At 40.3% G+C, this 27,061-nt stretch overlaps 2 protein-coding genes across 4 annotated transcripts in view; one reads left to right on the forward strand and one right to left on the reverse strand.

Annotated features, from left to right (window-relative positions):
- Positions 1-27,061, forward strand: part of Ctps2 (CTP synthase 2) — a 100,085-nt gene that overhangs the window by 47,689 nt on the left and 25,335 nt on the right. For all 3 annotated transcript variants that reach the window (XM_026396718.2, XM_077793774.1, XM_026396716.2), the window contains exon 14: positions 19,285-19,381. In XM_026396718.2, coding sequence (XP_026252503.1) covers positions 19,285-19,381 — 97 coding nt within the window. The remainder of the gene's footprint in view (positions 1-19,284; positions 19,382-27,061) is intronic.
- S100g (S100 calcium binding protein G) lies at positions 5,919-9,612 on the reverse strand. The gene is made up of 2 exons (XM_026396719.2): positions 9,478-9,612; positions 5,919-6,023 (listed from the first exon to the last, which is right to left on the reverse strand). The coding sequence occupies exons 1-2, from the start codon at positions 9,610-9,612 to the stop codon at positions 5,919-5,921; spliced, it is 240 nt and encodes a 79-aa protein (XP_026252504.1).

Below are 27,061 nucleotides of genomic sequence, written 5' to 3' on the forward strand. Positions count from 1 at the left end.
ATTCAGCTCTAATGTGGTGAAATAGCTTTTTATGGACCTGTCCTGCAACCTAATAGTTGTTTGATCCTGTCTCTAAAGAGATGTTAGGTTCTGAGTTGATAGCAGACTGAGATAGCGACCTTCTACCTGGACAAAGAAAAATTCTCAAAGGGAAACCTTGCACGCTGTTGATGGAAATGTAAGTTGGTACAGCCGTTATAGGAAAGAGTGTAGAGATTCCTCAAAACACTGAAAATAGCTGGGTGTGGTGGTCCACACCTGTAATCCCAGCCATTTGGGAGGCAGAGGCAGGACTAAGACAAGTTCAAGGCCAGCTTCTGCAATTTATCATGGCCCTGTCTCAAAAAATAAGAAGGACTTGGGATGTGGTTCAGTAGTAGAGTGCCCTGGGGTTCAATCCCTAGTGCCCCCCCTACAATCCCCCCAACAACAACAAAAAAAAAAACAAAAAAAAGTAGAACTAAAACTGCCCTAGGGATATAGCTCAATTGGTAGAGTGCTTGCCTCACATGCATGTCCTGGGTTCAATCCCCAGCACCACACACACACACACACACACACACACACAAAAATAAAATGGAACTAAAACTAAAAACTACCATATGATCTAGCAATCCTCCTTCTGGGTATATATCCAAAAGATGTGAGCTTAGTATGTTCAAGAGATGTCTGTACTTCCATGTTCATTGCAGCATCAATCACAAGAGCCAAGATTTAGAATTGACCTAAGTGTCCCTCAATGGATAAAGAAAATATGATATATATACACAATGGAATTTCATTAAGCATTTAAAAAGAAGGAAATCCTGCCATTTGTAACAATGTATATGGACCTGGAGGACATTATGTTAAGTGAAATACCCCAGACACAGAGACGAACACTGCATGATCTCATTTATATGTGGAACATAAAAAAAAAAAAATGGAACCCATAAAAACAAAGAGTGGAAGGGCAGTTACCAGGGCCTGAGGGTGGGAGAAATAGGGAGATGTTGGTCAAAGGGTACAAACTTGCAGTTATTAGATGAATCATTCTGGAGACCTAATGCACAGGCCTAGTGACTGTTAATAGATCTCAAGTGTTCTTGCCACACATGCACACACACATATAAATGGTCGCTATGTGAGATAATGGATATTAGCTTGATTTTAATCTTTTCACAATGTATGCATATATGAAAACTCATATTGTACATTTTGAATATATATAATTTTTGTCAATCATTTCCTAAAAGAGCTTTTTTTTTTAAAAAAAGAAATCTCCTTTCCAGGGTGAGGGCCTCTGCCTAATGACTCAGGGCATCTTTTCCTGGCCTTCATCCCTGTGTCTTCTCTTGGAAAGGAGACAATGTAGCTTGGAGTGAGCACCCATTAGTGAATCACAAGGGTAATCCATTATGTTAACAAAAAAATGAGTGACAAAATGAGTACTTCAAATCTAAAGTAGTTTAAAGCTTTTGTACCTTGAGTTCAATAGGAAATGCCTTAGAAATAAGTATTTCAACCTCTTTAAAGACTTTTTTTTGGCAGTAGGAATGATTGAATGTTAGTGGAAAGGGATTACTTAAAAAAAAAAAAATCACTGTGTTTGGAGCTTGTCCGCTTCATTGAAGTCCCCAATACAGTGTATTACTAATCAACTGAGTTCATGATTTCTCTTGCAGTCTAGCTGAGGATTCAAGCCAGACTGGAGAAACAAATAACCAAATACATGGGCAGTATATGAGGGTGCCCTCATTAATGTTAATGATATTGTCCATTAGAACTCTCTGCCATGATGGAATGTTCTATATCTGTGTCATCCAATATGGTAGCCACTAGCCATATAGAAAGCACTTGATATGTAGCTAGTTTGGCTGAAGAATTGAATTTTAAATTTTATTTAATTTTCATTAATTTATACATCAAGAACCATATGTGTCTAGTGGCCACAGTATTGGACAGCGCAGGTAGGTCATTCTTTCTACTTTGTCAGCCAGAGTGTGACCATTTATGTCACTCTCAAGAATTCAGAGTCAAGAAAAAATACTGTGGGTTGGAGTAAGAAGGGAAGATTATTGAAGGCTTGGGGACTTTATTTTTTTAAAATATATTTTTAGTTGTAGACAAATACAATACCTTTATTTATTTTTATGTGATGCTGAGGATCGAACCCAGTGCCTCACATGTGGAAGGCAAGTGCTCTACCACTGAGCCATAACCCCAGCCCAAGCTTGGGGACTTTATAAAAAGGAGAGGAGACATGTGCTAGGCTGGGATATCCAAGATCTGGTCATGAAACAGTGCGTAGCTTGGCAGAAGCACATAGCTCCTGTAGGGAGTATAAAGAATTCAGGGAGATTGGTGCTGATTTGTGAAAGTCCAGGAGTATCTGTGAAAATTAACTTGAAGCCAAAAAGGAGCTAATAGGATAATTCCTGTCATCTAGGACATCTTATACAGATACCATGCTCATTCTGGGCTTTTCTATAGAATGGATAGTTTAGGAAGATTCACCTGGCATGGGAGCTTGAGGAGAGGAGAGAAAAGACTGCAGGCAGGGCACATGGGTGAGGATTCTGGGAGCTTCCATCTTCAAGTTAAGGAGCTGGGCCAGAGCAGGAGTCACAGTAACTGCTGATCTGACTGGGAAAGTGGAACGAGTCAACAAGATTTAGTGACTAGATAGTCAAGAATCAACCACCAAATATCTATTGAGCCCTTCTACATACCAGGTCCCAGTCTAGACTTGAGGATATATCAGTGAAAAAAGAGCAGATCAAACCCTTGCCCTGGTAGAACTTGTAGTCTAGTGAGGAGTGGAGGTAGGGGGTTGTTAAAATGCTGGACTGTTGATCTGAGGGGAAATGTAGGTGAACTCTGGTGACGTGGGAGATCAGATCAATGTTGTGGAATTGAGGCCAAGAAGGCTAACAACATGAACATATGCATACACACCATGCCACTCATTTCCACCTTTTCTTTTTGGTACTGGAGATTGAACCCAGGGGCACTTTACCACTGGGCTATAGCTCCAGCCCTTTTTTAAGTTTGAGATGGGGTCTTACTAATTTGCTGAGGCTGGCCTGGAACTTGCAATTCTCCTGCCTTGGCCTCCCAAATTGCTGAAATTACAGGCATGTGCCACTGTGCCCAGCTTCATTTTTACCCTTTATGAAGGTTGAACCTCAAACAATAATTTGTCCATGCCAGCCAATCAGAAGTGTCTCTCCTGTCTGTTTGCTATATCTTGTCCCTGTTCTTGCCCTGCTTGCTGTGGAGGCTCCTTGCATGGCCCTGGCTTTCACTGTGTGTCCTCCACACCCTTGTAGGCTCTTAGATGGCACCTACCTCATCTTAAAGCACATTCATGCCATTCTGTGACTCCTACACCTTCTGATCCCTTTCTGGCCTTGGGCTGGCTCTTCAGCATGACAGCCAAGGACTTTGATGGTCTGAAGCCAGTGTGTCCTCCATTCCTCACACCTGGATTTCCATCCAAGACACAGTGTGTATGTACATGGACACGATGTGCTTATTTGGGGTGTTTTCTTTTGAATAGCCACTGCTGCCTCTTTCTTCCCTGTGTACTCCCCTTCTGGTGCTTCTTGCAAATCCCAGATGAAATGCTACTCAGAAGGGGCTAAATGATATCTTTACCATAGGCTAAAATGGGAAGCTAGAGTGCCCTAGATACTACACCTAATGAAGCACAGGCAGCAAATAATAAGCATTCAGACTATTGACTAATGTTGGTTAGGAATGAAGCTGTAAAATCTTAAAATATTAGAGTGGCTAATTTAACAGCATTAGAGAATAATCAATCATGACTGGATACTGTGTTATTGTGGGAATTGAATCAATTAACACATATTGACTGAACAAAAGATAGAGACCCCATAGATGCTCCAAAGACAGTTTATAATATCCACACCCTGATGATCTCAGTCTCATAACAAATAAGAAAACATTGGTACTTTTTTATTTTTATTTTTTGGTACTGGAGATTGAATCCAGGGGTGCTTAACCACTGAGCCACATCCCTAGTGGTTTTTTTCTTTTGAGACAGGGTCTCCTTAAGTTCTTAGGGCCTCACTGAGTTGCTGAGCTGGTGTTGAATTTGCAGTCCTTCTGCCTTTCCCTCCTGAACCACTGGGAATATAGGTGTGCGTCATGAGTCACACCTGGCTAGACTGGTACTTCTTTTTTTTTTCTGGGCTGAGTCCAAAGACCAAATTCCGGGCCTTATGCTCTGTGAATGAGCTAAATCCCAAATGCCTGATCATTCTTTTTTTTTTTTTTTTTTTGGTACTGAGGATTGAACCCAGGGGTGCTCAACCACTGAGCCACATCCTCAGCCCTGTTTTGTTTTTTTTTTTTTTGTATTTTATTTAGAGATAGGATCTCACTGAATTGCTAAACGCCTCACTAAGTTGCTGAGGCTGTTTTTTTTTTTTTAAATATTTATTTATTTATTTTAGTTTTCAGCGGACACAACATCTTTGTTGGTATGTGGTGCTGAGGATCGAACCCAGGCCGCATGCATGCTAGGCGAGCGTGCTACCACTTGAGCCACATTCCCCAGCCTCTGAGGCTGGTTTTGAACTTGTGATCCTCCAGCCTCAGCCTCCTGAGCCGCTGGACCTGATAATTCTTAAACAAGGGAACGAGTATTTCCCTCTCCCCCCTTTTTTTTTCTTAAAATTTCTGCACAGGAGATTGAACTCAGGTCCTTGCACCTACAAGACAAGTGCTCTACCACTGAGCTACATCCACAGCCCTTTTAAAATTATATTTTGAGACAGGGTCTCATTAAGTTTGCCCAGGCTGGCCTTAAACTTGGATGGGAGCCTGGGCTTTTGCTCTACTGGCTGCCTTTGAGGGTCTTTAAGCTACTGGCGCTGTGTGTGTGTGTGTGTGTGTGTGTGTGTGTGTGTGTGTGTGTGTGTATATAAAAGTAAATGACAGCAGCCACCTTGACTGACACACCCAGTATACACTTAAGTTCATTAGGTTAAAAAGAAAACCCCTGGAGTCTCAGTTTAGGGTAGGATAATACAGCGATCTTTTGAAGGGCTTAGACAGTTGAAAAACACTCATTATTGCTATTTTCTACATTTTGAAGGGGAAATGGTTCCATAGCTTTCTGATGTGTTCTACAGAAAGTAAAGCTTGGCAATTTTGGCTCCCAGCATGAGTTAAAAATAAAAAAAAGATTGAAAAACATTGTTCAGAATGTTGTTTTCTAGAACCAAGATGTTAGGCTGGTAGACCTGAGGGCCACCCCTCAGTTAGGAGCAGAGCGACTGACTCTTGGTCCTGTGTTCCTTCTGTTCCCTCGAGGGTCATTCCTTCAAAAGGCACAGTGAGTGCTGGGAGATGACTTAAAGACAAGTGTCTGCTTTTGAAGTTTGTTCCTCACTGGTTATTGAATAACATGAAATAAGGGTTGAAATTGGAAATGACGCCAGGACTGAGTAGTTGGGGGGAGAAAACAAGGAACTGAGTTATTTCTTCTGGAAAAGTGGAGTGAGGGCCTTGCTTTGACACTCCAGGATTCTTTTCAAGTCCCTGACACCATCTTTGTGGTCTTGGGTACACTCACATAGTTATTTGGAGTCTCTCTCTTTTTTTGTATGGTGTTGGACTTTGCATATGCTAAGCAAATGCTCTACCACTAGCCCCATCTCCAGCCCCATTTTGAAAAATCTTAAAATCAGATGAGTCAGGAATTTATAGTAATTTTAAATATACTCAGTGAAGAGAGTCAGTACTCAACGAGGGGAGAGATGTCTAAGAATTTCTTTATTGACAATAAGTGGATCTCATGGCCAGATCATTATAATTGTAAAGAATTCAACTGGAAATCTGAGGATTCCATGTGAGTTAGAACCAGGTGCTCTCAGTTCAGAGCTCAGGATGCTGTTTTGTTTGCTCCTTCATTGGGATATCTTTCTTACTAACACTTGGAATTCTTCGAAACTAACTTCTCCATCTCCATTCTTGTCCAGTTCTTTAAAGAGGTCGTCGATAGTGCTTGAACCCTGGTTTTAGACAAAAAGGATGACATGTTGGGGGGAGATGAATCAGATACTGCTACACATTCTCTGAAATTAGAGAGACTGAGTGTTGTTTTCAAGAAGGCTGCCTGAGTTTCCAGTCATGTGCTCCTGTTGGTTAGGTGTGGAAAAACCAGCTTTAGGTTGGTCCATGTCACAGTACCTTTCTTTTTTTAACTATATCACATTTAATATTTAATAGAATAATGTGTATTTTATGTACTTTAAAAAATATGATCTTGGGACTTTTTCTTTGTGCCTCTAAAATATTCCTCAGAAGGGGTCCATGGGCTTTACCAGACTATCCCTGACCCACAAACATTTGAAGACCTCTGCTTCAAGCTTTTCCTAGGAGCTGGTTTTGTCTCTGGCTCCAGGCCTGTGGCTGCCATATAACCAGAGGCAGCAGGCAGTGAGGACTAGCTGGCCCATATTGCCGTGGGTCAAGTGAGGCCTTTATAGCCTGTGTTATCCTCTCAGCCACTCTATAGGGGAGACCTACTTTATAGGTGAGGAACCTGAGGTCCAGAGACAGCTGATAACTTGCTCCAGAATGCACAGTAGTTAGCAGAGGGCTTGGGCTTCAGACATTGACCCCAGAGCCCAACACTGTAAGGAGCCACCACCTGGGATTTTCCCAAACCCTGGGCAGCAGCACACCTCTGGATTATCCAAGATGACTTTGGGTCACCAGTTTTCATGCTTTAGCATGCATTAGAGTCACCTGATGGGCTTCCTGACCTTAGTAGGCACAGATGGCTAGCTTCATGGGGGTCAGAGTTTATCATTCACTAGTCCTGTGGAGGGCCTGACATCAGTATTTTCAACAGGTCCCTAGGTGGGGCTGATGCTGCTGGTCCAGGACCAGGGTTGAGATGCCCCATGAGCTTATGTTCAGGCTTTGTGACTACTGGTATTCCTGTATCCTAAGCAGACTTATTTTTTTTGTGTGTGTCTGCCATAAAGCTCAAATCTTAAAACCATTACTGCTTGGAATTTTATCTATCTGTGGCCAAATAATACTTAGAAAGCCTATTGAAATAACTGTTAAGTTTGTGTCAACTTCAAATTACATTGTCTGTCTCTCTATATCTATAGGTATGTATACACAAAATAGTGGTTAAAATAAACAACATTTAATTTACTTTATTAACTATTTTTAAATGGACAGGTGAGTGCCGAGTTTATTTACTTTGCTATACAACAGATCTCTCCAGGCAGGGTGTATTTTAATCCTTAAGAGTCCTGCAAAGACACTTGACTCTTTGGGGAATCACAAGGCCAAACTGTTAAGTTATTCAACATCTGCTTTATAAATGCAAAGCATTTACTAAATTCCAAACCATATAAGTTGATAATAATACAAAGTATAGCTGGAAAACCTTAGTAAATATAATCAGGTACATGTAAGCAGACTCTCAAAACTTACTATTAATCTTCCTAACTTTTTCTAAATTATAATAGTCTTATGTACTTTTTATAGGAAATATATAAAATAAAGAAAAATTCACTAGTCTTTTTTTCCTCTTTGTGCTACTGGGTATCAAACTTCGGAACATTCTACCATTGAGCCACATCCCTAACCCTTTTGAGTTTTTATTTTGAGACAGGTTCTTACTAAGCTTTTATTTTGAGACAGGTTCTTGCTAAGTTTTTATTTTGAGACAGGTTCTTGCTAAGTTGGCCTTGAACTTGTGATCCTCCTGCCTCAGCTGCTAGAGTAGCTGGTATTATAGACAAGGGCCACCATGCCTGGTGAGTCTTACCTTTTAAAATGACTCGTTTAGTTGCCTGGGTTTTCCTGTTAGATTGTTATTTTTCTTTTTGTTCTTTTAATTGAGAATCATTTTTTATTGCTAGTGCTTTTAACTGTTTTTAAAGGTTATTTTAGGGCTGAGTATGTAGCTCAATGGCAGAGCACTTGCATAGTGTGCACAAGACCATGGGTTTGATGCCTATCACCACATCAAAAAAGTTATTTTTAGGAGTTGGGGGTGTGGCTCAAGGTTAGAGTCCCTGCTTAGCATGCACCAGGCCCTGGGTTCAATTTCCAGCAACACACATGCATGAGCTTGCGTGCACACGTGCGTGTACACACACACACACACACACACACACACACACGAGTTACTTTATATTGCAACTCTAAGAAAATGAGGAAACATCAGATTATAATGTTGTTGAATTCAGCAGGTTTTTTTTTTTTTCTTTTTAGTATTACAAACAGAAATCTTTCCAAATGCCATAGTGGCAGAAGGGGACATTTCTGATTAAAACCTAGAAAGCAAGGGTACTTGAAACAAATGCTTTCTTCTGAATTGGCTGTAACTGCTGCACAGTCATGTTTAGTTGCAAAGTGACAAAGACAAAAACTATGTCCCTAACCAAATCTTAGCCTTCCTTGAGTCTTCTGCTTGACTGGGCCTGGTGTTGAGCTTTCCTCTCTGGGAATCCAGTTTGAGCAAGAAACCTGCTAAGTCAATTTGGGGAAAATCCTTAGCCCTTGGGATCTGATTGCCCTGGTTATCTTTTTAACTTGGCCTGCCTTTAGCAAAAATCCTGTCAGGTCACTTTATCCTTGTTGTTTCACTAGTATTTTCCACCAGCTGATTCCACCCTGCAAACCTTGGTTATAAACCCCCATCTGTCTTTGTTGGAGTCCCAAGTTGAACTGGTCTCTCTCCCATTGCAAGACCCCATGGTAATCCCCATACTTATCCTGATTGTTCCCCTCCCCCCATCCCCAATAACTGCCTTACTATCTTTATCAAGTGTCATAAATATTTTTTCTCTAACAAAGGCAAAGAAAGTATATCAGAGCAAAGAGAATCAGGCCCTCCCACCACCTCTGGACACATTATGATTTTGTTGACTCTGAGATGGTTTTGATATGAAACTTGATTGCCAAAGAAATTTAATCCTTTCTGGAAAGTTGTTTAGAAGTGCATGGTTGCCTCATTAACACAAACTTAAGCACATAATACAAATTAGCACAAATTTAAATGGTTTTGAAATATAAATGGGTGCCCACAGGGCAATTTGTCAGCCTGAAGCCGGGTTTTCTTAACACATTTCCAAGGAAGTGTTGGTTTTGTTGAGGGCACTACATTTAAAAAAAAAATGAAGCACATTCCAGGCCAGTAAATATTATTTTGCAGTCCTCTTTGTTTTCCTAAAGCCTGGCACAGAGGTGCTGAAACCAGGCCAAAGGCCTTAGTGAATTTGCATGGTGACTTGTGGGTCTTGCAGGCATAGCTTGGCCAAAGCCATTTACCATAGAGAGTTCTGTGCTGAGGCCGTGGGAGGGGTAGAAGGCTGGGCCCCTCTTTTCAGGGAGTTTGCCTGACTTTAGGGAAAGTGCCTGCTCTGGGCTCCTTTTCCTCCTCCGCCCCTCCCACCATCTGAAGATCATTCAACAGCTCTGTAGACCTGTACTCACTTTGAGCAGAGTAGGGAATTCAGTCTGAATCAATAGCTTCAGTTCATCCTTCGACAGCTGGTCCGGATCACCTTCTTTGGCTGCATATTTTTCAAAAATTCTCTTCAATTCTTCGGGAGACTTTTTACAACTCATTTTGGAGTCCTGGAAGGAAATTAATTTACCAAAAAATTCAAATGGAGTTTTATGCTGAGTGTTATCAGCAGAATTTTAGTTCTACTGGGGCTTTTCCTTGGCCCAGATGGGAGAATAAGAAGAAAGAGAGGAGAAGAGAGGGTCAGGGTGGGAACATGGGAATGGCACTAGTAATCATCGTTTTTTTAAAATACATATTAGTTGTAGATGGACACAATACTTTTATCATTTACTTATTTTTATGTGGTACTGAGGATTGAACTCAGTGCCTCACGTCTGCCAGGCAAGTGCTCTACCACTGAGCCACAACCCTAGGCCCTGTCAATGGGTTTTAAAAATAATTTTTGGGCTGGGATTGTGGCTCAGTGGTAGAGAGCTTGCCTAGCACGGGCAGGACCTGGGTTTGATTCTCGGTACCACATAAAAAAAAAAATAAAGGCACCATTGTGTTGTGTCCACCTATAAAAAAGATTTTTTTTTCTCTCTTAAAAAAAAATAATCTTAGAGCTAGGGATGTAGCTCAGTGGTAAAATACTTGCAAATTTAAGTGCATAACAGAAATTAGCACAAGTTTAAATGCTTTTGAAATATAAATGGGTACAAGGCCCTGTTTTTGATCCCCAGCACTGCATAAAACAAACTTAGATAGTATGTTAAATGTCTGTTCTTAGAATACATCTGTTAGGAAATAATCCCTGGAGATAAACATTTTTCTTAGTAATTAATAACATTCCTCTCTCATGTCCACGGTCTATACTCTAGGCTGCAGTCTTGAAGAATCTCTGACCATAGCTTCTAGCCTCTTAAGTTACTGGTAATATCCGTAGATGGCAAAAACCCACTTTCTCTCCAGCCTACTTACTTGAACACCATTCTTAAAGGAAGTAAAGTATTCCTGCAAGCAGAAGGAGCTCTAGATGGGACTAAAATCACACTAACCTGGTCGCCTGACTGTGCAGCTGGTAGAAGAATCAGAGATGCGTGAAGAGTTGGGAAGGATCCTGTGACTTTTATAGTCTTTAAAGACACACCACCCTGATTATGAAATTTTCCTTTTGTTTGCCATTTAAGGGTAATTATTAATGGTTTTTGAAACCCAAGCTTAAGTCCGCATAAACCTGTTAATTAAGGGCAAGATCCAATAAAGGGCTACCTCAACAGTTAATTGATTAATGGTTCAGAGTCCCAAGAGCAAACTTGGATTTTTGTCTTCCTTAGGTTTTATTTTCCCTCCAATGTAAAATTAAGATATTTGCTCACAGTTCACATTTCAGATTGAGTTAAATGTGGACGATTGTTTTCAATTTAGTTGCATTCTTAGGCTTGAAAAAAAATCACTTTCTTCATATCCAGGAAAAAAAAATGCTATCACAGAAGGAAAATGTTACATAGTTTAAAAAATTTTAGCAGGGCCATTCACCATTAAGCTCTAATAAAAAAATTTTAGTATGGCCCTTGAAGTCTCCACTTATGTCTTGGACAAGACAGTTACTTAAATATTTCAATACATGAATGAATGAATGGAAGTATTGCTTCAGAAGCACTTTTAAGATACGGGAAGGAGATACCTAATAATTTGGGGTTTCATTTGGCAAAGCAAGATTATTGAGTAACATGGTCATTTTTCAACTTTTCCATTATTCTTAGATCCCATTGTCTGCTTTATTTTTCTCATTAGCCTTTTCCTTACCAAGTATATTTTGGGAATCATTCTACAAACTTACAAAAACACTCAGCCTACTCTAATACAATTGGAAATCCTTCAAACTTTTTTGGAACTGCCAGGATTTAAAATTGTAGACAAAATTGATTTATATTGGAAAGAGTTCCATGAAATAACTAGGCCATTACCAGGGGACATTGATCTAATACCGATCATAAGTCACAGGAAGGGGTTCCGGGTCGACTTTAAAAGCACTTAACAGCTTTTAAACACTTGTACACTTCCACACTGGTATAATTTTCTCTGACCTGTATTATATCACCCACAAATTGAGGCTTGAACTATCAGATTGTATTTCTCCCTGATGCTTTTCAGCTGTAAAAATCTAGAGCTGTCTTTACATTGGAGAACAAACGTGAAATCTTAAAGGGTTCCTTAAAAGCTTCCTACCAGTCTTGAGTATTTATCATTCCATGTGTCTTCTCTGTCTTGCATGTATTATTATTTTTATTATAGATTATTGAACTCTGGTTTGCACCAGTATAGAATATGTGTTCACTCACTGGTTGGAGTTAAGACAGGCATTGTGTTTTTAATTGTAAGATTTTACACAAAAATATTCTGATTTTAACAGTGCTTTTTAAATTGAAATTTTAGAAAATTTCTGATGTTTTTATGTGTAGGTTCTGTTCTCTTAGGAAGAAGTCAGCTTTTGTGAATAACCATATCAAGAACTATCTTTTTTCTTCAACATCTTTTAAAAATATTTTGAGTCTATAAAAAAGTACCAAGAATAGTACAGCGAATTCTAGTCTACCTTTTGACTAGATTCATTAATTGCTAATATTTTCATGTTTGCTTTCTCTTTCTCTGGACCAACCCCTCTCCACCATGAACCATTTGAGAATCAGTTGTGAACATTTACGTACTTACCCCTAAATGCCTCAGCATGTGTCCCCCCCCACCCCCACTACAAGGACATGCTCCCACATAGTTGCAATGCCATTATCACAGACTATATTCAAATCTCTCCAATTATTGAAACAGAATCTTAAGACTATCTGTCCCCTCAAATGATCACTGTGAGCTACAGTTAGTTGATGGGGTGGTTATTATATTTCTCTTCTAGTATGTATATTGAAGAATATGATTGTAATAATTATCTAACTTTTTTGTGGTTGTGGGAGTTGAGCCCAGGGCTTCATGGATGCTGGGCAAGTGTTCTACCCCTGACCTACACCCCTAGCCCAATAACTATAGAATCTTTTTTTGTGTGTGTGTGTGTGTGGTCCTGGGGATTGAACTCAGGGCCTTGTTCATGCAAGGCAGGCACTCTACCAACTGAGCTATATCCTCAGCCCCTATAATCTTAATAGAAATAGATTATATGACAGATAACATTTTATATAAAGAACACATATAACATGACACATGGTGTATATGACATGTACATATGTGTGTGTGTGTGTGTGTGTGTGTGTGTAAATACATTCTAAGAAGCGCTTTTATCAGTTAACCGTCTTTCAGGTTACAACTTCTCATTTCAAGGAAAGATCCCCAATTAAAATGGGCCCAGTGCTGCTTGTCAGAACTTATACAGCAGCAAATGCTAACAGAAATTGAAAAACAACCTGTGGGTCTTTTCAGTTGTGCTTGCTCATTTCCTCCAGTGACACCTCTTTACCCATAGACTTAAATCCACGAGGGTAAGCCTGCAGTCAGAAACACTAAATCCACTAATAGATAGTCTCATGAAACATTAACTAGAAATATATGGAGACAAGCGATAAATGCAGGGAGTGTTCACAAGAGTGCATTTTGAAATGCGAGAAGGGGAAAGAATGACAGGTACAAGGTTGGTAATGGAAAAATGGAGAGGCAAAGGTTATTTATCATCTTGCTGCTCAATTGCTTGATCTTTGAACAGACTTAACTTTTCCTTAGGAAAACCAAGAGTAATTTATTTTAAAAGCTCAGGGTGCCACAAACTTCCATGGCCATGTTATTCTGCTCCAAGTGAACAGTATGCAGTGCCTGAAAAAGCCCTTTGAGAAAGAGGGTACAGTGTTGGTACCCAGTCTTTGCAAAGCAGAACACATGTGGAATGCTATCATGTGATCTTGAAGTTTAAAAGAAACCTTGAATACTAAATTATAGCTATTCCTAAAATCATCTGTCTTCTCAAAAGATCACTTGTGAGCTACAGTTGATGGGGTGGTTATTATATTTTATTATGATAACCACTCCATCAAATGATAAATACTCAAGACTGGTTATTATATTATAGTTTGCCTGTCCTCTTATCTGGTGCCTGCCTTTCCTGGACCCTCAGAGTTCACTTTCTTTTCTACTTTTAACCTTTCCCTGGGTTGTGAGTCTGTTGCCTTTGGGCCTGTCTGTGTTCATGCTCAGTGATTGAGTTTTAGAGGCCTCCTGATTATAGCCAATGCTTACTGAGAGTTTATTTTTACCATGGGCACTCCTTTGTCCTAAGCACCCGACTTCAGTGACATCATGAAATCCTCACAACAGTGCTACGAAATGGATGTCTACAGAAACATCTAAATAATGTATTAGCTTCTTATTGCTGCTGTAACAAATTACCACAAACACAGTGGCTTGAAACAATAAAAATTTCTTTTTAAAATTTTTTTTGTGGTGCTGGAGATTGAACCCAGGGCCTCATGCATGTGAAGCAAGCACTCTACCAACTGAGCTATATTCCCAGCCCTACAGTACAAATTCTTTCAATCATGGAGGTCAGAAGTATAAAGTGGGTTGGTTGGCAGAGCTGTGTTCTTTCTGGATGTTCTATGGTGGAATCTGTTTGCTTGTTATTGTTTTTTTTTTTTTTATTTTTTTAGCTTCTAGAGGCTACTTAGTCTTGGCCCACCCCCCATCTTCCAATCTCTGTATGATTCTGTCATTAAGTTACCTTCTCTGATTATTACCTTTGTGCCTCCTCCTTTTTAGGGCCTACTCGGTTATGTTGAGTTCACTCTCATAATCCAGGATAGTTTTCTATTTTGTGGATGGGTTCCTTATAAAGGCTAAGTTTAGCCTGTCTCTCTTTCTCTCCTGTGATGCCTTCTGCCATGTTATGACACAGCAAGAGGGCTCTCAAGAGCCTTAACTTATCTGCAAAGTCTTTTGCCAAGGTCATGGATTCTTGGGTTCCAAGGACTAAGATATGGACATCTTTGTGGGGGGGCATTATTCAGCCTTCTCCAGGGACTAACTGAAAATAAGTTAACAATGTATAGATTATTTATTTGGGAGGGTGGGCAGAGCAATGGTATTAATTATGGGGCAAAAAGGTGGACTGGAGGATTTCCCTAAGGCATGGGCTCTTGTGGAATGGGAGGGAGAAGGTGCCTTCAGAAAAGGATTAAAGAGGTGGTCTTGTGAATCACAGGGTTGGGGGAGGAAGTGGAGGAGCCCTTGGTATTAGACCAATGTAGCTGAGGTAGACAGCAGGTTAGAATCCATAAGGAGAGCACAGCTAGCTGGGCTCATGCATGAGGTGATTCCTGAGTGCCCCCAGCAGTTTAGATCTGATCTGTAGTGACGGAGGCTGCAGGAGCTAGCTGTGTAAAACAGTATTAGGTAAGTACCATTGACAATAAAGCTAGCCCATATATTTTTGTACAACTTGAATATGGACTTGTAAAGAATCAAAATCAGAGTAAAGAAGAGAAGGAAGAGAAAAACCAAAGAGTGCTAGGAAAGGAATGGGTTGGGGAATCCTTGTAAATATACTCAGAGAATACTCTAAAATACCTGAGCAAATTGCTTTGCGTGTTGCCTGAGATACTGAAGATGGTCTGCTAGATGTGAAGCTTTCCCATTGTCCCCGAGTGAAATATCCAAAGGCAAAGAAAGGAAGGAAGGACCAGAGCTCCATCAGACAGGCCCCATGCACACTGCCATTAGGGGTTGCATCATTAGTAAGAGAATTGAACGTCCTTACACTTTGCTGTTGAAGGTACCCGAGTGCAATAAGGACTTGAACCCATTATACTTTTATTGTGGTTTGAAGAAAAGTTTAGTAAAGGTTAATTAGTATCATATTTATCCTCATGAGGTGCTTTTACATCTCCTAAAGCTTTATTACTTATTGATCCTTTTTTATTCTTTTTATGTCTATGGCTCAATTCCAAGAATGGACAGATCTGGGGGAACAAATGACAGTGTTCTGGCCAAATTAGAGGGGCCAAGGCAATCCTTTTGCAATGGAAGAGGAATTTGCTTTTAGATGCAAAGTCTGGGTTATTTTGAAAATGTTGGCAACAAATCTATAGCATATTTCAGGTTCTTTTCTTTGATCACCCAGCAATAATAAAATAGTTAGGAGAATGTTCTCCTATCTCTCAGGCTTTTTTTTTTTTTTTTTTTTTTTTTTTTTAATATGAGGGATTGAACTCAGGGGCCCTCTTCCACTGAGCTACATCCCCAGCCATTTTGTTATTTTGAGACAGGGTCTTGCTAAGTTGCTGAGGTAGCCTTTAAACTTGCAATCCTCCTGCCTCAGCAGCCTGAGTTGCTGGGGTTACAGGCATGTACCACCACACCCAGCTGAGGCTTGTTTTGGAAGGAATGCAAGGAATAAAGATGTTTGGGTTCTTTTGGTTCTTTTTTTTTGCTGAATCAGGTTGCTTATGACTCAAGAGGCTGTCAGGCCCATCTTTTGAGCAAATAGTGTTGTTTGATAACTGTGAGGTTCTTTGCCTGAGTAAGACTTGAAAAACAAAAAGGAACAGGAAAAACCTAATGGACAGCAGGAAAGAAAGGGGTTGGGGAATCGTTGTTGAGGAACACATGAGAAATTCTGAGCAAGTCCTGGGCTTCCTTTAATGAGCCTCCTAGACACACCTAGAGAGACCCGTCCTGTTCCCTCCTTCCCTGGTACTTTTCCTATTGATCCTCTCTGCTTTTCTCCTTCTACTCTCCAAGGCATTGTTTGGAGTGGGGGGACTGTTTCCCTTGCTCCCCAATCTCTTTGCACTTTTTCTTTCTCTACTGTTCCTGTGTTAGCACACTGCAGTCAGAGCAGCACTGTAGATGTTACCTTTTGGGATTTCTTTCTTTGCTCTCATTTTAGGGAAAGGTCATGTTTATTACTTCTGAACACACTGTGGAGAGTGTGAACTAATACCCTCGTGTAAGGCCTTAGTAATACATTTCACTCTTTGTGCCTTAAACTTTTATTTTCATTAAAATAATATTATGGGCAAAGCCAACAGTTCCAAAGAACTGTTTCTTCTATAATGAAAGAGTCAGTACTCTTTCCTCACCCTCTCAACCCTTCTAGATGTTTCTCCTGGTATTTGCCTCCAGGTTTCTTTCTTTTTTTTTCAATATCCATCTGGGTGTTTTTGTTGTTGTTGTTGTTGTTTTTGATGGATCTTTATTTTATTTTATTTATTTTTGTGTGGTGCTCAGAATTGAACCCAGTGCCTCACACATGCTAGGCAAGTGCTCTACCACTGAGCTACAGCCCCAGCCCCTACCTCCTCCAGGTTTCTAAATAACATCCTCACATTTTTCTTTTAGGAATTTAAACATTTTCCCATGTTGGGTGAGTATTTAATGGCCTTAGTATTTAACAGCCTCCGAGTCTATTACATTTTCCTTCTTTCCCTCACCACCTCCATACTGTTTTTTTTTTTTTTTTTTTTAAAGAGAATTTCAATATTTATTTTTCAGTTTTCGGCAGACACAATATCTTTCTTTGTATGTGGTGCTGAGGATCGAACCCGGGCCGCAAGCATGCCAGGCGAGCGCGCTACGGCTTGAGCCACATCCCCAGCCCCTCCATACTGTTTTGAAACTGTTTGCTTGTCTGGAGAGATCTGTTAACTTCATCCTAAATAAGCACAGACAGGTTTCCTGATCTTAGTTGGGTAATTTTATCTATTCTCAATGGTTCAGATCAGAGCATTCTTGAATATCAAAGTCACCAATAACCGAACATATTACATTGTAAGAATGTGTGTTCCTGGACTCGGCTAAATCAATAAGGTGGGTGAATTGGATGGAGAATTACAGTGTCTTTTTTTTTTTTTTTTGGTAGTACTGGGGATTGAACCTAGGGGTACTTTACCAGTGAGTCACATCCCAAGCCCTTTTTAAATTCTTTTCTTTTTTTTTAAATACTTATTTGTTAGTTTTAGGTGGACACAATATCTTTATTTTACATTTATGTGGTGCTGAGGATTGAACCCAGTGCCTCGTGCATGCTAGGCGACCATTCTACCACTGAGCCATAATCCCAGCAATTTTTTTTCTTTTTGAGACAGCATTTCACCAAGTGGCTTAGGGCCTTGCTAAATTGCTGAGTCTGGACTCAAACTTTCGATCCTCCTGCCTCAGCCTCCCGAGCTTCTGGGATTACAGGCATGTGCCATACATGTTTAACAGGATGTTAGTAGAGTTTATTGTTGTGGTCTGCCAAGATGGTTTAGATAGTCTGAACTTAAATGGAAGTTAAATGAGATTGAGGCTCTGAATACACTTAGGACTTCCTGTGAGTCCATGGCAGGTGGTGTGGTCTTATCTGCCCTTTCCTAGAAAATACTTAGAAAGGCCAGGTGTTCATAAGCAGCTCAGCTTCATAAACTGGAAGCCAATGCCCTCTCTCACCTCACTCCAGTAATACTTAATCTAGCCATAATTAGCCAAGGAAAGAAGATAGGGAAGAGATGCCAAGGCCAAGAGCAGTTCCGAATGGAGCACTCCATCCAATGAGGGATGTAATCCAGATTTTTCTCCACCCCTTCCCCTCAGTGACTCTTGGGACACAGAGTTCAAATGGTTCTAAAAGTTCTGGGGCACTGATAAGATCAGTTGTTTTCTTAGAAAATTCTTACCTCAGGAAATTCTGGTTGTCAGGGATGCCAGTGGAGCAATCAATATGTGACGGTTAGGGTGTGGGGGGAAAAAAGGAAAGGAAGTTTCTATGAGGGAAGCCCAAGCAATTCCATCAGCACAGGTCAATTTACCCAACTGCAATCTGTTATAACAACTTAAAAAAAAAAAAAAAGAGATGAACCAAAACCATGAGATCATAGTGAACCCGGAAAACACCTGAATTACCAGATTAACAAGAAGAGGTGAAAAACTTAAAAGTCACTTGTTTCTGAATTTCTGTGATATAACCATAAAGATGAATTTGAAATTGTTTCTTTTGAGTTCATTCATTCATTCAGCATATACCATGTGCTAGATCCCACACATGCCAGGGACTAGGAATGCAATGGTGAGAAAAAACAAAGCCACCCCAGTCTCACACTCAAAACACCCACCAGACAGACTGAGAAGGGCAGGGACAGGGGAAGAACTTGGTTCTGTGAGGCCACAGAGAGAGGGCCCTCATTAGGCTACTGCTCCTTAATTGGACAAGAGGGTCTGCAGGTGGTAAATCAACAGGACTTGACAGATTGGATAGGAGGAAGAGGGAGAGATCAAGGGTGCTACTTAGGTTCCTGATCCACAGAATGTTCTAGAATGGATATTACTTTTTGTTTTTTAAGGAATTCTTCTAATGGTTTTCTAGAGATAAGATACTTCTGATTTACCTTTCTACAAGGACTGACAGATTTACTTATGGAAAATCTTTAGAGAATGTCTTGCAATGGGTGGCCAGAAGTTTATCCTGGGAGAGACATGAATACCAAAATAGAAGGCCTCAGAAGCCCAGAACTTGAAAAGTAAACATTGCTTGGAACTGACAGATTGAGAAATGATAGGAAAAGGGTCATAAGGATGCTCTTGATAATTTTTTAACAAGTGATTTGAATGAAAGATGAGAAGTAGAGATGAAATGGAAGCGCAGTGTGAGGTGGGTATGAAGGATGGCTGCTTTTGGACAGGAACATCAAGGAACTGATCAGATATTATACGTTGGGGAACATGCTGACCCAATGACCATTTCTCTAAAAGTACATTTTGAAATTTGGGAAATGATAATTTTACAAAATGGTAAAACTGAATCTGTTTTATTTCCTAAGGTGATTGACATGCCTGAACACAACCCTGGTAATTTGGGAGGAACAATGAGACTGGGACTAAGAAGAACTGTTTTCAAAACGGAAAATTCAATATTGAGTAAGTTTCCCAGATGGTTTATTTTACAAGACTTTTGGCTGTTCACGTGGCCATGACAGGAACCCAGCCCATTTTGGAGGCTCAGCCCCATTTCTTCTAGCAGCTTCAGGACTTTCGACTCTATCTCTTGCTTGTCCCTTTTCTCTCTTTTTTTTCTTTTTCTTTTTTTTTTTTTTTTGTTTTTGAGAGAGAGAGAGAGAGAGAGAATCTTTTTTTTTTTTTTTTTTTTTGGTAGATGGACACAACACAATGCCTTTATTCTCATGTGGTGCTGAGAATCGAACCCGGGTCCCGCCCGTGCTAGGCGAGCGCTCTACCCCTGAGCCACAGTCCCAGCCCTGTCCCTTTTCTCTTGCTGGCCCCTCTACTTTGGGCATTCTTCTCCCTGGAAAGGTTTGCTTGGGGCCAGGCAGGACTTGATAGAACACAGCATAAATGCTCCTTCTCATTTGAACTGCAAGACACTTTGTTCAGCAAGCTGTTTTGTGAGTTTACCAGTGTGCTTGGAGATGAACTTGGACTGAGGGAGAGCACTCTGATTCAAACTCAATTCTTTTGAATCCACAGTTCTCTCTACATTGAAACTGGCTCTTTGTTGCAGACTGACTGGCCTTGGGTGCTTCATTAATGAACTTCCTAAGGAGGAAGGCTCAGAAGTTTATGTCTCAGAAGTATTTTTCTTCTGGGCTGAGGGTATGGCTCAGTGGTACAGAGTGTGCTTGCCTATTATGCCCAAGGCCTTGGGTTCCATTCCTTCACACCATACAAAATAAGGAAGTGATGGCTGTAGAGGGCCCTTTTGTGGGGCAGGCAGTGGGGGAGGAAACATTGATTAGGACAGCCACACAGGGGATTCTGGGATGATTGGCAAATAAAGTTCTGTCTATTTGTTTTGTAGCACTGGGATTTGAAATCAGGAGCTCTACCACTGAGCCACATCCTCAGCCCCTTTTTAAAAATTTTAAATATATGTTCCACTGTTCTCTCAGTATCCCAGACAAGAAAGTTTGCTATTTCTTTGTTCCCTCACTATCCCCAGCAAGGGGGAAGGAGAGTTTGCCCAAGGATCTCGACATCTAGAATACCTTAGGGGCCTGGTGCTCCGTGGTAGAATGCTTGCCTAGCATGTGAAAGGCCCTGCTTTGGATCCCCAGCCCCACAAAACCAACCAAACAACAAGAAAATACCCTATGCCTTCTTAGCTAATAGGATGAGTAAGCCCAGAAATATGAGCTTCTGCTTTAAAAATGAATATAATAGTTCAAAGGAATATAGTTCTTTCTAGCAAGAATGAAGTTGAAAAAGTTTTGAAATGAATACATTTCTTTCTTTGGCTAAGAAGCATTGTTCTTTAAGTGACTAGCATTTTTCTTTATAAACATAAGATGCTTCCTCTTTGTGGGTATTAGCGATGCTTTGGCTTTCAGATGTTTTCAGATACTTTGGAACTTTGTTCAAATAGTTGCCTAAGTAAAAGACAAAAAAAGGGTTAGTGAAAAAAAATTAATGTTCTAAAATTATATTCACTATAAAAAGATTCAGTGATAATTGTACTAGGCTTTTTAAAAAGAGCAGTGTACTCAATGTATTTAAAGATAATGAAAATAAGGCTGATTTGTTTTTCTTTACAGTAGACATGAAAATAATGTTGACGATTTTTGTGAATCTTAAATACAGCACCAAAGCTTGTTTAAAACATTTTTAAAAAACAGCTTTATTGAGATATAATTCACATCCCATCAATTCATCTGTTAGTAGTGTACAATTCACTGGATTTTATTGTATTCTTATTTTATTGCAGCCATTACCACTGTCAATTTTAGAATAGTTTCATCACCTCCACTAGACAACCTGAACTCCCTCGTCATCACCACCCCTACTCTATCAGCCTCTGGAAGCCACTGATCCACTTTCTGTCTATAGATTTGCCCATTCTGGATATTTCATATAAATGGAACCATATGCTAGATCTTCTTTTGTGTCTGGCTCTTTCAATTACAATGTATTCATGATACATCCATAGTATAGCATGCATCATTCCTTTTAATGGCTGAATAATATTCCATTCTATGGATACATAACATTTTGTTTATTCATTCATCAGCTTATAGACATTTGGGTTGTTTTCAGGCAATAATTTGTTGAATTTTGTTGCCTTAAATTTAGATTGTGCTTCTTAGTTTGCAAAAGGCAAGTGATATGTGAACCTATGGTCCTCAAAAAGCATAAAATTTTGCCTTCCCACCTGTGTGAGACTGGCTTGCATGGGTCTCCAGAAAAGATTATGTTGGGGATAAGAATATGAACACTGTGCATAGCTCTATTAAGTATCATAGACATATTAAAAACAAATAGCACCATGGTGTTTTATGGGCTTCCCCTGCCTCCAGTTGCCATATTTCGTTTGTGGCATCTTATTATTTTTTTATAAGCTGACACATTTCTCTTGTAGGACCTCCCCTACTCCCAATTTGGCACATTTCCTTGGGTAGGCATTTTTTCCAGTAAGCATATTTTTACAAGGATGGTATGAGCAAAATACATTTGCCTACATTGCTTGTAGAAATGTAGAACAGTTTTGATAGAAAGCATTTTGAGGCTTTTTTTTAAAATTTAAATTTGACTTATGGGGGCCTGGGGTTGTGGTTCAGTGATAGAGCACTTGCCTAGCATGTGTGAGACACTGGGTTTGATCCTCAGCACCACATAAAAATAAGTAAATAAGATAGATATTAAAATTTTTTATTTATAGGCCAGTACTTACAATGTTGTGGATTAAGTGAAAAATACAGGAAAGAGTTGTTTAGTAGAAGAGACTGTCTTAAGGTAGAACCAGAGCCTGAAGAGGTTACTGGACATAAAGGGTGGATTACCAGAGTGATTCTATTTTTATGTTCAGGAGTAATTCCTACTTTGTTCAGTCATCGGTTAGTCCCCTAAGGGTTATGAAAACATGAAGTCACTTTTTCTGAGGTGGAGATGATAAGTATAAATTGATTTGAACAAAAGTACTGCTAGTTATCATTTGCTTTGTTTATAAGAAATGTGTTCCTGGAAGCTCACTCCTGTTCTGTATTCCATTTGTGTGTTTTCATCTTTGTTTACAAAGCCTTTTTCTTATAAAAATATTAATGACAGTGGGTGTGGAATTGTCAAAGCTGGCTTAAGGGCCTTTAGAAATTAGGTATTTTAGCTGTGTATGGTGGTGAACATCTGTAATCCCAGGTACTCAGGAGGCTGAGGCAGGAGGGTTGCAAGTTCAAGACCAGTTTGGGCAACTTAGTGAGACCCTGTCTCAAAATGAAATTTAATAGAAGGGTTGGGGGTACTTGCTTAGCATATGCTAGGTTCTGGGTTCAACCCCCGGTACTGAAAACAAACAAACAAAAAAGAATCAGGTAATTTTCTAAATTATATGTATGACCTTTTACCTAAGTTGGTATGTCCATGATCTTTTCTAAACTTTATATTATGTTTAGTTTTTACATAGTCTTATTGTAGCATATCTTTTTCATATGATGGAGTTCATGTCTATTATTTGGGCATATACTATTTTCATGTATTGGGAATCGAATCAAGGGCCTTGCACATACTAGGCAAGTGCTGTACCACTGAGCCACATAGCAAGTCCTCTTTTTTTGTATGTGATGGAGGCTTGCTATGTTGCCCAGGCTGGCCTGCAATACATGGGGCCCAAGTGGTCCTCCTGCATAAGCCTCCTGAGTAGCTGGAATTTCAGATGTGTGCCTAGCTCTGGGCATATAGTATTTAATTGAGTTAAGGACTCCTAACTTGCTGATTCATTTCCTGTTGATAAACATTTCAGATTGGTTCCAGCATTTTATTAGAAAAACGCTGATTCAAACATCTCAACATGGTGTTTTTGTTTGAATGTTTCCTTAAGCTAGATTTCCAGGAGTTGGATTATTAGGTTGAAAGGTATGAACACTTTTATGACTGGTCATTCTGCCAGATTGTTTGAAAGAAGGGGCGAGTCAGTTCCTAATGACGTTAACTGTGCTAAGGTGCTTGCTTTCCCTAGTCTTTCTTGGGGCATTAATATTTTTCTTCCTGTTCTGTTAGCAAGAGCGAAAGGAGCCCTTTATGATTGTGCTTTATCTTGCTTTTCTTTTCATTGCCATAGAGTGAAACTTTATACCCTCAAATATTGATTTACTCATGTGTAGACTGCCCAAGTCTAGGGTCTTTATCAGCACTTAAACATGGCAAGGGAGAGATCTACTTGCCCAAAGCCCATTATCTAAATCACCTAAACCTGGGATTTACTACCCAGGGTGGTAAACATTTTTGGCTCTGAGGCTATTGTGGTGTGAGAGCAACCATAGATGATTTGTAAATGAATGAGCATGGTTATGTGCCAATAAAACTTTATTTATGACCACTGACATTTAATATTGTTTAATTTTCTGGATTGTTTGATGTTTTCCAACTATTTGAAATGTAAAAACTATTCTTAGTTCAAGGGCCAAACAAAAACAAGGGAGTTGTATTTGGTGGTGGGCTGGGCCATAGGTTGCTGAATCCTGGTCTAAACAAGAACCAGCACATGATGAAGGACAGCAAGGTTACTGCTTGTCTATTCACCAGCATAAATATTCCGTTTAGGGACAGAGAATAAGACAAGAGGGCTTCCAGAAACCATTTGATCCAACATCTTTATATTTTGGCTGAGCAAGTAGAAAGTTGAGAAGGGGCACCTGATGGTTGGAAGAGTCAAGAACAGGACTCAGGATACTGTGTCCCATTCGTTTCTAGTTTTCCACTGAGCCACGCCTCCTGACTCCACAGTCCCACCATTATAATCACTCTCCAAAATGTAGCTCTTTTTTTTTTTTTTAAGAGAGTGAGAGAGTGAGAGAGAGAGAGAATTTTTTTTAATATTTATTTTTTAGTTTTCGGTCCAAAATGTAACTCTTAACATACATGTCTTACAATTGTTAGACTTGCTGAATGCCCTCCTCTTTATTGCATAAATATTATACCACAATTAAAACAACATTTTATCTGGGCCAGATGCAGTGGTGCATGCCTATAATCTCAAAGACTTGGGAGACTGAGGCAGGAGGATTATAAATTCAAAGCCAGCCTCAGCAATTTAGCGAGACCCTGTCTGAAAATAAATAAATAAAAAGGGCTGGGGATGTAGCTTAGTGGTTAAGTGCCTCTGGGTTGAATCTCCAGTAACCCCTCCAAAAGAAAGAAAGAAAGGAAAAAAAAAGAAAGGCAAAAAACCCCCACATTTTATCAGGGAATTTAGGCACTAGGACCTGTCTTCTTATAGTGACACCAGTAGTCGATTGGTTCATTAGATAGCTTTTGAAAAGTGGGGAGAATGGCACAGAGCAGTTCATTATGAACTGGGATACTTTGAAGAATAAGAAATCAAGATGGAGGGACTTAGGCTCAGGTGAGAGTGGGGGAGGTGTGCTGAGGAACTTGGTTTTTAAACTTCATCATTTTTGCTTGTGGCCCTCAACTGAGTACAAGAAATGGAACATAGTAAAGCACAAAGAAATTTAGGCAAGGTTCAGAGTTCATTCAGGGCATGTTTGACAATATGTTTGATGGTGCCTCCGAAATGTTACAGACCTCAGTCTTCATTTGTTCTAGAAAGAACATGGCTTCTGGACCATTCAGTTAAAAAGGTTTGAATACTGCACAATCTGGTTTATGTGCATTAAGTATGGATGCTGGTTAACATTAACCTAACTTAAGCTCCCAAATACTTATACCCTCCAAACTAACACCCGATGCTAGGGTCTCTTTAACCTTTAGAAATAGGGGACTGTCATGGGGTGGAAGGGTGCAGAGAGGTATAGAGAGGGCCTAAGGGCTCTGGGGGCCATAGGAGGGCCACTCCTTGAGTGCAGTGCTGGGTTATGGGGTCTTTAAAAGCGAGGTGGACGCCATTTCCCCCTCCATGGGTGTCCAGTGCAGTTTATACAACTGGAGACTAAGACCTGTTGATTTCTTGTCAGAGTTCTGAGAAGGTGGTCCTCATCTTCAGGGCAGACACCCAGGACCAGGCAGAAACTTGATGCAGGCAGGTGACAGCTAGCAAAAGAGGATAAGGAGAGTTCTTCAGGGTATGGAGTATGACACCAGCAAAGCCATCTGGACAAGGCATGTGTCAATCAAATGCCTTAAGAAAAGACTTCATTCGTTTCAGGAACCTCCTCTGCATTTCCTCATTTTAAGGAGAAGAACTTGACTAAAATGGTTGATTCTGCTTTACTATAAGAAAAAAAGGTTTTCTTAAAGAACAGAGGCAAGAGCCAATTAGGAAGGTATTGCATGAATCCCAGTGTTAAGGGTCTGGGGAACATTCATGGCACTGGAAAGGCAAAGTGGTCAAATCTAACATTTGAAAGAGCCGAAAGAAATGTGGTTAGGTAGAACATATTTTCAGGGGCTAGAAAAGTTACTTTTGCTTTCTTTCCTCTTATCGAAGCACTGCTACAGATAAACTGCTTTGAATTTCTAGTGTGATTAGAAAGTTAAAACACACATACACACTCACACACACACATAACCTTTGCCTGGTTATTGAGGTGGTTTACAAAATGGTTTAGAAACCCATGCTATGGTAATTTGTCACTGTGCTGACACATGAATTAGGAACGAGTGTGGTGGGACCTGTGAGAGACTATGCACAGACCCCAGGCTCACCCCACAGAGTGGCTCTCTTCCTTGCTTCTTGCCTTTTCCTGGGGAAACCATTTGCTAAAGTGTATTTGTTAATATGGAGGCTCAGAGGTCTGGGACAGAACTCCTTTGAGCCTACTGGTAGGTGATATTTATGTCCACCTGACCAGATTGGCACTTCCTAATCACTTCGCCAATGGCAACTAGTGCAGTGGTTCTGAGTTCAGCCCCTGAGGCCACATTGCTTACCAGAGGTCTCTTGGCCCAGTTCTCGGTCACTGGCTGTGCATAGCTACTTACTCTTACTGCACCTCAGTTTCTGCATCTGAAAAATGGGATAACAAGAGTGCCTGCCTCACTGAGGTTTTTGTGAGTGTTAATGTGTGACTCCTTATAATGTTGTCTGGCACAGAGAAGGCACAACTCTTATGTGGCCGATGGGATGGTAAATGTGAAGGACTTATATTGACCTGTGATCCTCTCAAAGCTCAGGGCAAACTTGCTTATAATCTGGCACTAAGGGGATCAGTCAGGTTGGGGGTGTAGCTCAGTGATAAGTGCTTGCTTGGCATGTGTGAGGCCCTGGGTTTGGTACCCAGGACCACAAAAAAGAGGGGAGGTTATCCTAAGGTCGTGGGAGGGGAGAAGTGAGTGGTGTGAGGAGGGGCACAGGGATCCCCTGAGTTTTGCAGGTTCTCTCTCTTCCCTCTATTCCTATCTCTTGGCTCTCCTTCTTGCCAATATACCCTATCAGAAGAATTAATAAAAGCTAAGAAAAGAGATGCTAAATATGAGTTAAGAATACTAAGCCAGGTGTGGTGGTGCATGCCTGTAATCCCAGCGACTTGGGAGGCTGAGGCAGGAGGATCTTCAGTTCAAAGCCAGCCTCAAAAATTTAGCAACGCCCTAACCAACTTAGTGAGACCCTGTCTCTAAATAAAGTACAAAAAAGGGCTGGGGTTGTGACTCGGTGGTTAAACACCCCTGGATTCAATTCCCGGTACCAAAAGAAAA

The sequence above is a fragment of the Urocitellus parryii genome, chromosome X (genome assembly GCF_045843805.1).
Source record: "Urocitellus parryii isolate mUroPar1 chromosome X, mUroPar1.hap1, whole genome shotgun sequence".
NCBI lineage: Eukaryota > Metazoa > Chordata > Mammalia > Rodentia > Sciuridae > Urocitellus > Urocitellus parryii.